We start from the raw sequence: 17,412 nt of genomic DNA, 5'->3' as shown, positions 1-17,412 counted from the left end.
ACATTCTTATTTTATAAGGCAAAGAGTCAGTTTTTGGAAGATGTCTACTTTTGCCAGCTTCAGTTTGGAAGTCTTTGGATTCTTTTCAAGATGTAAAATATCTGCAGAAATGAATAGAAGAAAGCTTTGGTCTAATGCAGAGTTTGTGATCTGAACTTTGCAGTGACCCAGTAAACCAGAGCAGTAGCTGATCCTATGCACAACCCCTTTGCTACCATCGGTCTTCTGGCTCAGTAGTGGAAATAGGCCAGAAAATATATTTGCACTGTCTTTTTGTACTTCAGGGGTTTTCAACCCAGTTCTCGGGGCACAACCAGCCAGTCAGGGATTTCAGGCAATCTCCATTGGATTCAGTGGGGATATCCTGAAAACCCCGACTGACTGGGTGTGCTCCGAGGACTGGGTTGAAAACCTCTGTTCTGCTTCCTTCCACTGTCGTTCTCTTTTTTTTTTTTTTTTTTTCTGTGTCTCTCGCATTTTCCCTACTGTTTTTCTGCTCTTGCTCTTGGTTGCTGTGGTTTGCTGAAGAGGGGCTTCAGGACTTCTGGACTTTTCCATGCTAGTTTATTAGGTGTAAGCTCTCTTGAGCAGGGACTGTCCTCCCCATGTTTAAACTTGTACAGCGCTGCGTAACCCTGGCAGCGCTATAGAAATGCTAAGTAGTAGTAGTAGGTGACTGTAGTTCATGTTGATTATAGTAGTGACATGCTGCTATAATCAAACTGTGATCAGGTACAGGTTTCTGATGGCTATCAGCATTATGATTCCCTAACAGTGCAAAGGTGAAGCTGTAGGGGGAGCCACTTAATCCATCAGACATTCTTTGCATGTCTGCATATGGGAGAGAAAATGGGAAATCTCTTCTGATATTTTTTCTGTTGACTGGAATGAAGTATGATGTTGCTCTACTGCTACGTTGAAGAGTTTAATCCCTACAGTGTGTCATGTTATTAAATAAACAGTATCACAAACGAATTTCACTAATTACGTGTTCAGAATTCAAACAATTCTCAGGACCTCTATTTAAATAGGAAGGAAAAGCCTCAGATCTGTCACAGGCAAATTATATATGTAACCTGTTTAATGTCCATCACAGGCTGAAAAACCTTCCAAATTTTATTATATTTTCAAAAGTTTCACTTTTCTTTCCATAAAGGTAAAAAAGCTCTTCAAACAGTTCGCAGACCGATTGTCCCCGATGTTGGCCAGTGTTTCACATACTCCACTGCTGCCTCAGGGAGATATAGACATAGTGTAGCAGAAAGGTTCATATCCTCCCGAGGCAACAGTGGAGTACTGCGAAACGCTGGCCGACATCGGGGACAATTGATCTGCATGAAGAGCTTTTTATCTATATGGAAAGAAAATCAAAACTTTCGAAAATATAATCAGATTATGAAGGTTTTTCAGCCTGTGATGGTCATTAAACAGGTTAAATATATAGGGGTCCTTTTACTAAGCCATGGGGAAAAATGGCCTGCGGTAGTGTGGGTGCATGTTTTGGGCACACACGGAGCCATTTCTTACCCCGGCTGGGAAAAAGGACTTTTTTTAATGGGTCAGGAAATGGGTATGCGCTCAAATTAAATCTAGCGCGCGCCCTTACCACACCCGCGTGGTAACCATGCTGCGTGCACCAACTGCTGATTATCGCCGGGAACGCCCTCTGTGGTAGAAAATAGAAAATATTTTCTACCGCGGGATTCGGCGAGCGCCAAACTCAAAATTACAGTAGTGCCGATTTGGCGCGTGCTACCCATGCGTTAGCCCTCCCGCACCTTAGTAAAGGGGCCCCATAATTTGCTTGTGATAGAACTGAAGCTTTTCCTTCCTATTTAAATAGAGGTCCTGAAAATTGTTTTGAATTCTGAACATGTAATTAGTGAAGTTCTTTTCTGATGCTGTTAACACACTTCACTCCTTATTAGTTGAGTTTGTTAATTTTCTGAATTCTGGTGTTTCTTGTAGGTGATAGAGAAGAACTTAAGTGGCTGGTGGTACATTCAGATTGAAGAAAAAGAAGGTTGGGCGCCTGCTACATTTATAGATAAATATAAGAAAACTAGCAGTGCGTCTAGACCCAACTTCCTGGCGCCATTACCAAATGAAATGGGTCAGCTTAAAACTGATGATGCCATCGTTGAGTGCAGTTCTACTGAGGAACCAGCTGGACCATCCAGACCCCTACCTGGTCCTCCACAAAACGGTACAGATTCTGGGCTGAAGTGGCCCAGAGACTGGAAAGGGAAAGAGTACGGTCCGAAAAGCACTGCTTCAGATAATCGAGATGCAACGGTCCACCCAGTGTTTGATGAGACAACCAGTAAGGATTCTGAAGAAAAACCAAATCTACCACCAAGAAAAGAGTCCATGATTAAATCAGAAGAACAGTCTGAGCGCCAGAGAGTGGAACACCTAAGGGCACCACCTCCAAAACCACCAGGGGGGATCCTGCCGGTAATTCCACCCAAACAAGTAGCTCCAAAAGACAGCAAGAAACCAGAACTGAAAACGGAAAAGGCTAAATTGTTCCAGCTGAAAAATGAGATGGGCCTGGAATGTGGACACAAATTGTCTGCAAAAGAGGTGAAGAAGCCTAACCTTCGTTCTGTTCCCAAACCACCCAAACCCAAATCGGAGGTGTCCGAAGAAAAAACAGAGCCTATTGCTCAGAACCCCTTTATAAAATCTAAGCCTCAGGTAAGGCCTAAGCCACTCCCTGCCCCAAGGACTGACTCGCAAACTGAAAATAAAGTAGATATTTCCAACCTTAGAAGCAAGTTGAGGCCTGCTGCTAAGTCGCAGGACAAACCTATGGAGCAGGATGCTGCTTCAAGCACGGTGGCCAATGAAAACTGCTCCAGTAGCATGTCACCAGTAGATGTTTCAAGCAGGGCTCAAGAACAGCCAAATGCAGAAACCAGAGCTTTACCAAAGCAGGACAACCATGTTTCTAAAGAGGGTCCACCAAAGGTATTGCATGACACTGTAAAGACTGCTAACACAGAGCAAAAGAGTTTTCCTGCTGTCTTAAGAGAACCACCACAGAGGCCAGTTGTCCCACCCAGAAGACCTCCACCTCCAAAGAAAGGGCCTACAGAAGTGAAAGTGCAACAAAAAGACTCGCCAGAAGTTAAAATTGCCCCAGTACCTAATAGACCCATGTTGGCCCCTCCGAGATCCAAACCATTTCTGCCTACTTCATGCTTAGAGGATGCCAAAGTGAGAAGCAACTTCGCTCCAAAGACACCACCCAAGCAGGTGGAGAAAGTGGACGAGAAAGAGAGAATAACTACCCCACAGGCTAACTCGGAAGTCTCCAAAGAAGTTCTTTATGTGGCTGTTGCTGATTTTGAAGGAGATGAAGAAATCAGCAGCTTTAAAGAAGGGACTGCGTTTGAGGTACAAGAGAAGAACAGTAGTGGCTGGTGGTTTTGCAGGGCTGTCAGCGGAGATCCAATTTTGGAGGGCTGGATCCCTTCCAATTATTTGAGGAAGAAGCCATAGTTACTCCTCTGAGTTTACACAATTTGACAGCCCCCTCATTTTCACAAGAATATTTAATTAGCTTAATTTATAGTTTTTACATAGGGCCAATGTTTTTTGTTTTTTTTTTAAATGATATTCTGTGTTGGTCATCGTTGAGAGAGGACAAAAAGAGAGAGGCAGGCAAAGGGAAGGAGTCATGAGGGTTCTTCATCTTTTTTCACTTGTCTCAAGTCTTGAATCCTTTAAAGCAATCAATGCTAGTGTATTCTGATTTAGAAAACTAGTTTCTTACAGATTACGACCCTAATTACCAACTTGCTTTATGGTTTGAAGGTGTAAAGTGTTCCGTGTTAGCAGGCGCACTAACAGTTAAATTAACTGCAGAATGCACTGTCCACCTCTTCTCTAGTCCTTGATACGAATTTCTGCATTAGTTGATTTCCACATTAACTGATTTTGGAGCTTCACTGATATTTAAGCTAATGTGGCTTAGTAAATAGGGGTCAAAATACAGATTTATAGACTGTGCTGGCTGTAGTGTTCAGTTAACATTGATATGACCCAGCTTTCCCCAGAAACGGTATAAGGGTTGAGGAGAACCCATCAAAATATACATAGAGATTAGACTTTGAGTGGAAGTCAACAATGCCCTTCAGTCATATAGCACAAAAGTTTGAACCCATTGTCGTATTTTAATTGAAGCATTTATATACGGAAGTTCCTGGCCCTTTATGTTGATCTCTGGTACCAGATCCATGCTGTAGTAGCATTTAGAGAGCTCTGTTTTCTTGATATTTTAAACACTTCTGAAAAATGTTGTTCTCTTACCTAGAATACGGCAAAGAAACAAAGAAAATAGCAGAAGTGACACCCCCCCTATTATTAACTCTATCTGCCGCTCGTAATTCAATCCTTCCACACTCGCTCCACACCTCCTCTCCATCCCCATTTCAAATTTCCAGAATTCCATCATCTCTTCACGTTCCATCACAGTAATGAGGATGATGTTAATGAAAGAAATTCAACAAAAATAACACTTAGACATAGTAACATACATAATAAATGACGGCAGATAAAGACCTGTACGGTCCATCCAGCCTGCCCAACAAGATAAACTCATTTTACATGGTATGTGATACTTTATATGTATACCCGAGTTTGATTTGTCCTTGCCATTCTCAGCGCACAGACCGTAGAAGTCTGCCCATCACTCTTCATGTACTAAGTTCTGAAGCCCCTTAAAATTTACACTCCAGCCCATCTGTACTCAGTCACGATCAGGGCACAGACCGTAGAAGTCTGCTCTGCACCGGTTTTACTCACCAAATACCGGCGTGGCCACCCAATCTCCGCTAAGATTCCATAGATCCATTCCTTCTAAACAGGATTCTTTTGTGTTTATCCCATGCATGTTTGAATTCCTTTACCGTTTTCATCTCCACCATCTCCCACAGGAGGGCATTCCACGTATCTACCACCCTTCCCTGCCCCCCTTCAACCTCAATTCATGTCCTCTAGTTCTACCACCTTCCCGTCTCCAGAAAAGGTTCGTTTGCGTAAACCCCCTTTCTTTTACATGAGACATCAGTTCTAGGGTGTCTTTTTTTTTTTTTTTTTGCATATTGTCATTAATTGATGTCTCACTTCAGAGGATGGATGTAATTCCACAGCAAGTCAACCTGTTTAGCCAGAAAAGGTCTGTTATCCTTTTACGAACGCTGTTATTCATCTTCCAACCTCAGGATCCCCTACTTCGCTGTATGACACGTCTGTATGGCCATTCCACAGTCCAGAAATGAGCCTTTCTCTTCCCTACCTCTAGCAACCAATCAGAATACTCTATGTCTAAGAATTATGTCAGACACTTGTTCCTGATTGGTTCATAGATAGATTGTATTAAAGATATTTCGTATATTTTTGTTTGTTTTATTGGCTGAATGTGGCTTAATTTGAATGTTTCCATTGCCACTCTGTTTACTTATCTGGCGATTGATCAATGAAATGAATTTCAAATAGATTACCTTTCAGCTTGAAACATATTTGAATAGATGTGTTTACAGCTCACTTAAAGTTTCAGGGAAGGTGAATTGTGGCCTGTAGTGGTCTCATTTGAAAGTCCTGTTTTCCTTCTTTTCAGGGATACCAAACATTAAGACAACTGGCTACTGAAATATTAGCAGCAACATTTCAAGAAATAATAACACTCGTTAGCTTTAAAAGAACCTACCACTCCCTATGAATTTAAAGAGGAAAAAGTATCATTACTGTGCCAACTCAGGCTTTGAGAGAGCAATTTTCAAAGTCTACAGACAGTTTAGTGCCCAGGATCTGCAGGATAAATTTCCAAAGAAATTCCCTGTGGTTTCCGTTTGAAAAATTGAGGCCTGCAACAGCCACAGGCAGTTTTGGAGCTGCATTTATTTACCAGTGCAAGGTACACTCAGGGATTTAAAAATAAAAATCCATACATAGTTTCAGCTCACTAAAAAGCAGCAGATTTTAAAAAAATTAAATCCACACATGATGTTCCCATCAATGCCCAAACCTGTCGTTCCCCCCAGCCTGCTCATCCTGGGACAGTCAACAGTGTGTATATGCTTACTGGGGGGGGGGGGGGGGGAGTGGATTTTGAAATGGCTCTAGCCATATGAATCCATTTTGATGTGACTACATCAGTTGAAAATTGTTCTCCTCATGTACTGAAAAATGAATGGAGTGATTCAGTACAGACTTGAAGCTCCAAAATCAGTGTAAAATGCTACAGCATCAAATGTGGAGATTGCAGAGATGCACCATCTTATGAGAATACCAGGGAAACCTCAGGTTCTCATTTGTCTCAGCTCTTATGAAAATGTTTAAATTATAATGTAAGAAACACTGTGTGCACATATCCAGCGATGCATGCAGACTGCCCCACTAGCTGCGCATTTTCAGAATAACTGTATGGAAAACGCATGTGAAACTCTCAAGAGATCAAAACGATGGGAAGTGAAACCAAATGTATCCCAAATCCCAAGAATATCTATGTCTTTAAGCCCCTGAGGTAGAACAATCCGCTGGTGACCCAGCCTGTGCTGTCCATTCCTTTCCAAGCAGAATAATCTATGCCACAAAATGCCACATCTACAGATCTTGAAATCCCCTATGGATTGGTGCTCTGACCTGCATCCTTCAAATTTCCCTCTGCCCTCTATTTTATACTTTCTTTCATTTTCATTACTTTTCAAAGAGAACAAACTTGTGCCTTTTGAACTTTATTGCTTAGGTTAAATCTTCCTATGTATAGGCTGCATGTCTTGATGACTTTCTAGAGCAGTTTATCGGGTTGTCCATCCTTGCGTTCTGCTCCGCTGCTCTTTCAATGTGATGGTGACAAACAGATAGGAAGGCAAGACCCCAGACTTCTATAACCATATCTACTTATGTGTCAAAACCAACCTGGTACAATTTGTTCAGTAGTGGTTGGAGAAGGAAGCGCCATCCATGGTTTTGCTCCTCTTAAAAGTTTATCGATGCCTCCCCATATTGGTTGGGTTTGGGGCGGGAGGGTTGATTCTATAGAGAGGAGATTTCTTTGCACACGAATCCTTTTGTTTGTGTTTAGAAAGTATGCCAAAGCTGACCTTTTGCCCAGAGTTACCATGCCTGCATTTCTTTGTAGATATTAAACACAACTCCAGGGCACAGCATTTTATTCACTTGAAATCTTAAGTGTCTTAAGTCTTGTAGTGAGGGCTCACAATGATTAATGATCTTTCTTCAAATGTGTAAAAGTGTCAGACTGAAAGGTCATCAAAGAATGAACATAAAAATATCCTTTGGAAAACAGCAGTTCCAAAAGTAAAACATTCACTGTACTGGTTCTCTCTAAAGGTTTTGAACAAGCATTTAATGAAATTCACTTTTGAATGGCCTCTTTTCCAATAGGACAAATCAGTGGCGTAGCCACAGGTGGGCCAGGGCCCACCCATTTAGGGCTCAGGCCCACCCAACAGTAGCACACGTTTAGCGGTAGCTAGTGAGGATCCCAAGCTCGACAGGCTGAAGACTTCCCCCTGATGGTAACGAAAACGCTACTCTCCACAATACTGGCACCTGAGCATGCTCATTTTTCAGCGCATGCCTGCTGCAGACGGCCAAGGTGGAAAGAAGTGTTTTCCCACCAGCTGAGATAGGGGGGGAGAACACTTGGTGCCCACCCACTTCTTGCCTAGGCCCACCCAAAATCTGTTGTCTGGCTACGCCCCTGGGATAAATTGTAGTTACTCTGACATGGGTGTTTATATGCCTGTATTTGTTCTTTCCCCTGTACAAATGAGCACCAGCCCTCACCCCTCTCTGCCGGTCCGAATGCTGTGAGCAATGCAAATCTTTCTCTTCCCTCATAGGATGTGGAGCTGCCTCTTACCTTGTAAAACTCTGTTTCCTGTTTCAGGGTATATAGACTCCTCTCAGTGTAGTCAATGAGGAGAGGAAGGGGACTGAGAATGTTAATTGTATCTTCCTGAAATGTAATATGTACTCTTGCACCCACCGTCTATAGTCTTGTTTTTTTTTATATTGTTAGATAGAGGCTTGACTGGTTTCAGGCACGAATTGTTTAAACATTGTATAAAACACTAATGAAGTGAGGCAATGAATACAAAGCCATTCAGTGATGGCAGCGGAGCTTTCCTGGAAAGGTCCAAAGAAACCCTTGTACATTAAACAGTTGCTCCTCCTGACCACGTGTTGGATGCTCATTGTTTCTTCTGCTCACTTTGGGCCTACTTCACTAGGGCTTTTCTCCCATGGGGCAAATAAGTAAATTGGGCCCATAATCTCCAGGGCTAGTGATAATTGATCAGCTGTGCTGACGTTTGATTGACTGAAGTTCTCCACTTTGGGTATGTAAAGTTATAATATTTGAACTTATTTTTAAAGGAAGCCATTTTACCTCACAACTGAGCCCATTCCTCTTGGGCTGAAAGAATTGGAGCAGTTTCAAGTTTTGTTGTAAAGACTGCCTTCCTCCCTCTAAAATATCAAGAAACTGATAAAAATGTTTTTCGTGTCCTAGGTCCTAGATCTGCCTCTCCTCCTAAAGCGCGGGTTTTGGTTCTTTCGCTCGTTCGTTCTTCTGTTGGTGGTAATTTCGTGGAGAGTCATCCATTCTTTAGCTGAAGGCTGAGATGACACCTTAGAATTCCACAGTATTGGTGGACCGTCAACCCTACTGGGAAACAAAATATTCAGGTTCATTCCTGGGCCGTTGCCAACTAGGAGATAATTTTAGAGAGCAAGAGAAACGTTAAATCAGAGGATTTTTATGACGTTTAAGGTATTACATTTCTTTCTTATCTTGCCAACTGCAGTTACCCTACATGGCAGGTAATTTCCAGAAAGAATATTCTACGTGTAACACATGTTTTGCATGCTGAAATGACTCATAAAATTATGGCTGAATACGTGTACATGTATTTTTGCTAAAAAGACCATTCTACTTATATATCCATTGCATTTAGACGTGGACAGAGAAGGATTGGAGTTGTGACGTAGGTGCATAATTTATAAAATGCTCTTATCCACACATGCAATACATTCACAAATTTATGCAGCCTTCAGAACTCATACAGATGCCTGTCTGAGGGTTTGTGCTGTACTGAGGTGGGTTCAGGGTGCCTTTTTTATAAAAGGACATGGGGTAGGGGTGGGGGGCTATTCTTCCTTTCTAAATAGGCATATCCAAAGTGCCTTTTCCAACTTTGACATACACAACCTGATAAATTACCCTCTCTGGGAATAATTTGCTAACACATTTTCCCCATGTAAAGCCTGTTTTACACTCTTATAACACTGTGGGGGAGGATTCTATATAAGGCATCCAAAGTTAGGGGCTGATTAGGAAGTGGGGGAAAAACAGCAGTTGAGCGCCAAAATGGGGGTAAAACGACAGTTCTGAGCGCCAAAACGGGGGTAAAACGACAGTTCCGTGCAGAAGTGCCCTATAAATGGATGCCTAAGTGTTTACACATGTAAATGCAAAGGGGGCGTTCCCAGGGTTGGGGCGTGGCCAGGCATTGAGCGTGTATGTTATAGATTACTAGAAGTTGTGCACCCAACTGCTTATATATAGGTATGAGCATTAATACCATCTTTTGGCAGGTATAAGTGCTCGCACCAAATTCTATATCAGTAGATCCGCACAGAACGGCCATTATAGGATTGATGTGTTGTGCACACGATCCCAGAGCCTAACTTTAGATGTCCTATGTAGAATTCCTGCACACGTGCAAAGTATGCACATGCAGAGTACCCACCTCCCTTTCCTTTCGATCTACATTTTAAGCGTTCCCAGGAAGCGCAATTTGAGTGGCGGTGGATTTGTGACCGATGTATGGATTTTATAGAATAGCATCAAATTTGCACCTTCATGGAGTAGATATAAATTGGTGCTTTGGCATTTGCACACTCTTGTGGCTGGATTTTGGAGCCTCTTATAAAAGGCTCAGAGGCACCTGTTGTCTTTGTAAAATAAGTTTTAAAAGGTGTTTTTGTGGATGTCACACAAGGGTGATTTTGCAGGAGGGGGCACCTAGGCAGGGAAGACACACAAGTGCGTATGTTGCACCTGGTTTATAGATTAAAGTTCCCCGGAAGGCTGGAGAAACTGTGCGTTTTTGTGGGCCCCTTTTACAAAGCGGCGGTAAGCCCAAAGATTAAACAAAGCTTTTTGAAGGGGAGGAGGGCATGGAGTTATGATAAGAAAATAAAGCTATGATTGTTTGGCACGTGAGAATTGTGATCTCCCAAGTGATTTAAGGAAAGCAAAGCTGATGGGTGGAGTGATGCTAATGTTTTATCATGGATAGGGGGTATAATGATTTCCTTGGCATCCTACCCAAGGATAGTTGGCCAGGTTCAGGTGAGTGTGAAATGTGTTTCAGGGAATTACTGGGTTTGTACATTAGTCTTAAAGTGGAACTGTTTCTGTGCATTTGTTAACGCTAAGACAGGTATGTTCACAGTTTTAAAGTAGGTGAGGTTGTATAGAAAGGATGTTGTGACCCTGAAGCCCTTCAATGCAGGGTTTAATCTCCTCATGACCTTTCATGTGAAATATAAAGGCACTTGGTCATTTATCTTACATGTAAAAGTTTAGAGGCTGCTATTCAGAAAAAGCCAAGTGCCTTAACCTGTCCTCTGGTTTTAGTCAAACATCCTAACTTTAGGTCCTGCCGTTCATTTGCTATAATTAAGAGCTTCAGTTCTATAAACAAGGTGCTCATATTTGTGCGTATCTTATGTGCATAAAAGTTTATAATAATACCTTCCTAAAAGAAAAGTCCATAAGCCATTATTAAAATGGACGGGTAAAATCCACTACTTATTTCTGGGATAAGCAGCATAAAATGTATTGAACTCTTTTGGAAATAGGATGCTGGGCTTGATGGACCTTCGGTCTGGCCCAGTATGGCAATACTTATGTACATGTAATGACAATGTTCTGCCCAAGTGCTATTTTGCAAATATACACTTACATAGTGGGTATTAACAGGGGGACAGGGTGAAACATGGGCAGGGCTCTCATTTATGTGCATAATTTACAGAATAATTATGGGTGTCCCTGTCGCATTTAGGGGTGTGCACTTGTGCGAGCTCTGATGTAATAGATGTGACGATGCCAGGTTACATTAGCATTCTATCCTAGGTGCCCTTCCTTGAATATAATACAATAGCCCTCCTATTGCATGACCTCAGGGTGCCCAAATAGAGGCATTGAATTACAGAAATTACCCCCTAGTGCAGAAAATCAGCGCTAAGCTCCTAATTGTTTTCCCTGTCCTAAATCTACCTCTGTTGCCACCCAGTTTTTAGGCATCCAAATTTAGGCCCTCATGATCAAAAGCAAACTCTGGCGCTAGAGGCTGTTAATGCCATACTAGCGCCAGAGTTTGCAGCCGACCCATGATCAGAGCCCTCGAGCGCCTGAAATAGCGCACTCGAGGGCTCTCAGCGCAAGTAGCATGCAAATGCATGCTAAACAGGGCTTCTAGCGCAATTAGCTTGCAAATGCATGCTAATTGGCGCTTAACATATTCATCCCCAATGATCAGCGACCAGCGCGCCAAAGATTGGGTCGCTGGCCGCAGCAAAATCAATGCCAGCTCCGAGCTGGCGTTAGATTTTGCGGATCATTGGGGAGGAATGGTGAGCCCTGTCCAGCGTGCAGTTGCATGCTGGCAGGCCCCCCTTCCCCCCCAAGGCAAACTCGAATGGAGGGCTGGAGGTCTGGTGGGTCTCCAGACCCCAAAACCCCCAGAAATCGTCGATCTATCAAGGGGGGGGCTGGAGGTCCGGTGGGTCTCCAGCCCCCGAAACCCCCAGAAATCGTTCTTCCATCGACGGGGGGGGGGGGGGCTGGAGGTCCACAAATCCTCCCCCCCAGCGTTGTCTTTAAATTCCCTGGTGGTCCGTGGTGTCGTGACACCCCCCTGGCCCCGTCCCGGCCCCCCTACCTTTCTGTTGGAGGAGGGACGCAGCCTGCCTGCCTCCCTCCTCTTCCAGTCAGTTGACGCCCAAAATGGCGGCGCCCAGCACCGCCCACTGCATCCTGGGATACACTGGGCGGGGCTACAAACCATGTAAGAGAATCGCTTCCTTACATGGTCTGTAGCCCCGCCCAGTGCATCCCAGGATGCAGTGGGCGGTGCTGGGCGCCACCATTTTGGGCGTCGACTGACTGGAAGAGGAGGGAGGCAGGCAGGCTGTGTCCCTCCTCCAACAGAAAGGTAGGGGGGCCGGGACAGGGCCAGGGGGGTGTCACGACACCACGGACCACTAGGGAATTTAAAGACAACGCTGGGGGGAGGATTTGGGGTGGGCTGGAGGTCCACCGGACCTCTAGCCCCCCCCCCCCCCCCCCCCCCCCCCCCCCCGTCGATGGAGCAACGATTACTGGGGGTTTTGGGGGCTGGAGACCCACTGATCCTCCAGCCCCCCCCCCCCCCCCCCCCGGTCGCTGGGTGGGAGGGTGGGAGAGGGTTTGGCCGGCGCTGGCGGCCACAACGTTTTCTGGGGGTTTGGGGGGGGGGGCCTCGTTGTTCGGGCCTCGTTGTTCGGGCCTCGGGCTAGGCTGTTTGACAGGTTTGGGCTTTTGACAGCCCAGACCTGTCAAACAAGTGCGGGAGGATTGTGCTGAGCGCATGCTCGGGCGCAATTCTCCCGCACTTCAACATGATAATCAAAGATAATAGCGCTGCTTAGATTTGCATGCATTATCGTTGATCATCGATGCAGAAAAGCCCTGCGCTGTCCCGGCGCTATTTTTAGGGCGCTGTTTGGAACAGCGCAGGGCTTTTGATCATCTGGGCCTTAGAGGCCTAGTGAAACGAGCATAAATTTAGGCCTATTACAGTAGAAGATAGGAGCATAAACCCTATGAATATCGGTCTCTTACTTCTGAAACTAAATCTCTAAAATAATTTTAAAGTGTATAGCATTTGGATGATTAGAAGGCAGAACTAGTAGTTGAAGGTTCCTGACAGATTGAAAGCTCCTTAGTGGAAGGCAGTGTCGGCATGGTCTTGAATCAGGTGCTGTAGCAATAAAGGAGCTGTGTAGTCAGAGGCAGAAAGGATGTTTGAATACTGGAAGGGACCATTAGTGTCTCACCAGGGACCAAATGAGGAATTTCTGTGCTGAGCTCTCATAGAGGAAATGAGACTTGATTCTCTTCTTTAGGAAGTTGCAACCTTTGGATTACAGTGACTTCTGATCTGTGAGGGGCCAGAAGAAATTATACCAAAGGAAGAACAGAATCGGGTCTCGGAAACACCTCTTCTCTGCTGTTTTGCTCCATTACTGTTGCCATGGGACTCACTTTGCATTACATCCTTTCTGAAGTGCTAAATGTAACGCACTGTGCAGGATGGTGGTAGTGAAAAGCAGCTGCATCTTGGAAAACCATAATCCAACCTGTTTTGTTATAGCTATGTCTTCCAAATGCTTGAACCTCTGTATTCTGGCACAGGAAGCCAAGGCGCAATCTAATTTGCACCCATGCTTGAAGTGCACCCTGTTGGAGAAAGAAGCTCATCTGTATGAGCTAATATATGTTTGCTGATGATTTAGTTGGGGGGAGGGTTTGAGGTAGAGAATGTCATGGGGACAAAGCTTGTCCCCTGCCCCATCCCTGCAGGCTCTGTCCTCATCTTCACAAGCTTCAAAGTTTTATGATTTTATATTTAAACATTTTTATTAATGTATAAAAAGAAACGATATTCTGTACAACTGTTATAAATCAAATAGAAAACAATAACAACAAGCAATTATAATAACCCCCCTCCCTACCGTTCCAACTCGTACAATGGCAGACTTCTGCAACCCCAAGGAACCCTAATCCACCCTGTTAAAATGTCCAGGGATACAAAATACAACCCGCTGTGCCCTAGCAGGGAAGAAATGTTCCCTATGAAGCACTGTTATGATATGTTAATCTGTGGATGAATAAGTCATCAGCAATCTTAGGACTCAGTCTAGCTCTCCTATCTTCCATAGTCCTTCTCGCAATAGAAAATGCCCTTTCGGAAGATGTGCTGGTAGCAGGAATGCACAGGATCCCCCCGTGCAAGTTTTGGCTAGCACATTTGCTTGTGTATCCAAAAAATCAAAACTTCATCAGCATCTCTTGAACATAAATAACTATCCAATTAGTTAACAATAGCATTCAAAGGAGGCATTGTTCCATAAAAGTCGCTCATAAAACTGCTAACATCCATTTTCATTCCTGGGGGGGGGGGGGGGGGGGGGGGGGTGGCTCTTCCACAGATGCTTTTTAGGACTGTGGCTTTTGGAGGATCCTGAGATGTTGATAGATTTGAGCCTTGTATTTCGATCTGGTTTTGGTGCAACCTTCTCAAAGATTTGGTTGCCTGTGTTTTTACATCATCTGGGAAGATAGTTGGATTGTTTTTCAGACGTGGGTGTGGAACAGGAACCAACACTGTGTAGTGGATGAACAGGAAAATAAGGGTCAATTAACTGTTGGAAATGCTCCTTGATGCCAGCAACAATGAATGAATCTATTGCAGTAACAGTAAGATGCTTGACCAGCTGGGTATTTGATGGTATTGCAGATGGTAGGAGTCTGATCAGCAAACCAAGACTCTTGTTGCCACATCAAAGGCAGAGAAGACACAAATGATGTCATTTAACAGTGTTTCATTTAAATCCAAAAGCAGCTACTGCAGTTTATCATTGAATTCAATTGCTAGTTGTCTAAGGTGTGTTAAGTTTTTATATATTGATACTTGTATTTTATAAGATGCTGGTCCATCTAGTTTAAGGCTAGTCTCAAACTTTTAGAGAATGACAGAGACAAAGCTTGTCCTCATCCCTGCCCCCACCCTGCAGGCTCTGTCTATGTCCGACCGTTAACTATGTATCCCTGTCCCCATGTCATTCTCTAGTTCGAGATTCGTTGATGGTATCGCCCCCTTCAGGTTACGTGGACTGCTGCAAAGCCATTGAGACACAGGAAAGAAAAGCAATTGGATGGCTTTTCCCCAGTCCATGGTATCATCGAACATCATCGTACTGTAACACAACATGCAATATGAACAAATCACCCTGTATTAATGTCTTACAAATGTCAGTGTTCACCGCATATGCTGGTTATTGCCAATGTGTATTTTATAAAAAAAAAATAAACATTCCTCACTGTGCAAATCTAGTATTCTGATGACTCTTCTTTTACAATCTGCCTCTGCCCTTTCTACTCATCCTTCTTTGGGACATATTGAATGGTATTGCAGAAAGGATGTCCAGGTCAGTACCTCGCGGGTGGTGGAGTATTTTAGTGCAGGATCTGCCGATGTACAGCCTGTTCTAAAATACGTGAGAAATGGACATCCATGTGCTGGTGGCATCCATTTTACAAACAAATGTCCAAACAAAGGGCAAAATACAGTAGCTAGAAGTTGTTGTGGCAGCATAACAACCTTTTGTGTCATAAAATGGCCACATAGACATCCATTTTGAACAGCCTAATGGTTAGAGCAGCAGGCTGAGAGCCAGGGGGCTCTACTTCAAATTAGAGAGCTGCACGGGAAAAGGGTTTGCGGAATTCCCGTGGGGGGTGGAAGCAGTTCTGCGGGGTTCCCATGGGGATGGATGCAGTTCTATGGGGTTCCCGCGGGATGGAAGCAGTTCTGCAGGGTTCCTATGGAATTGTAAGCTGCACCAGCCTCTCATCGACCAAGTACCAAGTTCTTTGAGTGCTGTCTCCTCCTTTTCTTCCTTACTTTAACAGCACCATAATCAAGTATATAATATCACACAAGTCCATAAACTGCTACTAAATGGACTTGGGAAAAATCCATAATTCTAGGAATAACATGTATAGAATGTTTGTACGTTTGGGAAGCTTGCCAGGTGCCCTTGGCCTAGATTGGCCGCCGTCGTGGACAGGATGCTGGGCTCGATGGACCCTTGGTCTTTTCCCAGTGTGGCATTACTTTTGTACTTATGTACTTATTTAATCATCAATTGATAATGAGTGTGACTATTGGGCAGACTGGATGGGACCGTTCAGGTCTTTATTTGCCGTCACTTACTATGTTACAATTAATCCTCTTTGCTCCCGGGCTGATGCGCAGACCTCAGCTCTGACACAGGCATGAGCATTGGATGTCACCTGACCTACTTGCGTATGCATGTGGTGACCTTTCAGCACACAGTGCCAGTAAATAGTAACATAGTAGATGACAGCAGAAAAAGACCCGCACGGTCCATCCAGTCCGCCCAACAAGATAAACTCATATGTGCTACTTTTTGTGTATACCTTACCTTGATTTGTATCTGTCATTTTGAGGACACAGACCGTATAAGTCTGCCCAGCACTATCCCTGCCTCCCAACCACCAGCCCCACTTCCCACCATCGGCTCTGGCACAGACTGTATAAGTCTGCCCAGCACTATCCCCACCTCCCACCACCGGCTATGCCACCCAATCTCAGCTAAGCTTCTGAGGATCCATTCCCTCGGAACAGGATTCCTTTATGTTTATCCCATGTATGTCTGAATTCCGTTACCGTTTTCCTCTCCACCACCTCCCGCGGGAGGGCATTCCAAGCATCCACCACTCTCTCCGTGAAAAAATACTTCCTGACATTTTTGAAAAAATAAATAAATCAGAGTCAAATCTTGCATGTGCGCACCAGAGTGTTCCAAGTTCCATTCCTTCCTTGCCTGCAGTGCTGCGGCTCAATTCCAGAGAGACTGAGGGAGCTGACCAGAATTTTCTTTTATGTACCATTAAATTCTTACGGGGATGGGTTAAATGTTTGCGGGGACGGATTGGGATGGGTTAAATATTTGCGGGGATGGGTGGGGATGGCTAAGATTCCATTGGGGACGGATACGATTCCAGCGGGGATGGGTAAGATTTCTGTCCCTATGCAACACTCTAGTTGAAATCCCACTACAGCTCTATGTGATTTTGTTTTTTAATTCTGAGCCCTCCAGGGACTTAACAATACCTACTGAACCTGAATGTACTCCAGTAGCCTTTCATCATGTGGAAGTGATGTGTATTCAGATAAGTAGGTATTTTTATCTCCCTCAGGAAGAGCTGTAAGAGATTGTAAACCACAAATATGTTGCGAAGCTTATTTTTGTGGAATTCCGGGTTTGAGGTGTTTCAGGGCATGGACAGTAGACCACCTGTGTTCAGTATGTCTGGAAATAACAGAGGGCCAATTATTGTCCAATTCTTGAATAACTAACAGAAGTTTCCACTTCTAGTCAAAAAGGGTGTTAAAACACCTCTAAATTGGCTGCAACTCCTAAAATAGAGGGAAATCACACAAACAAATAATAGCACCAGTGAAAATTGGTGCAAAGATTTGTCTAAGCATTAGGGAAACCATAGGGAAAGGGAAT

At 44.0% G+C, this 17,412-nt stretch overlaps 1 protein-coding gene across 2 annotated transcripts in view; it reads left to right on the top strand.

Annotated features, from left to right (window-relative positions):
- SH3PXD2B (SH3 and PX domains 2B) overlaps positions 1–13,708 on the top strand; it is a 135,462-nt gene extending 121,754 nt beyond the window's left edge. Inside the window, exons 13-14 of one of the 2 annotated variants that reach the window (XM_030211352.1) lie at positions 1,969–3,402; positions 13,213–13,708. In XM_030211352.1, the coding sequence (XP_030067212.1) occupies positions 1,969–3,402; positions 13,213–13,239 (1,461 nt within the window). In that variant the 3' untranslated portion in view covers positions 13,240–13,708. Of the gene's footprint in view, positions 1–1,968; positions 4,582–13,212 lie in introns of those variants that run through there. The other variant, XM_030211351.1, reaches the window with a different exon arrangement.
- Positions 13,709–17,412: the final 3,704 nt, after the last annotated feature.

The sequence above is a fragment of the Microcaecilia unicolor genome, chromosome 8, assembly GCF_901765095.1.
Source record: "Microcaecilia unicolor chromosome 8, aMicUni1.1, whole genome shotgun sequence".
In the NCBI taxonomy this organism is placed as follows: Eukaryota; Metazoa; Chordata; class Amphibia; order Gymnophiona; family Siphonopidae; genus Microcaecilia; species Microcaecilia unicolor.
The sequence above is the reverse complement of the archived record's forward strand: the minus strand, read 5'-3'. Positions and strand labels throughout refer to the sequence as shown.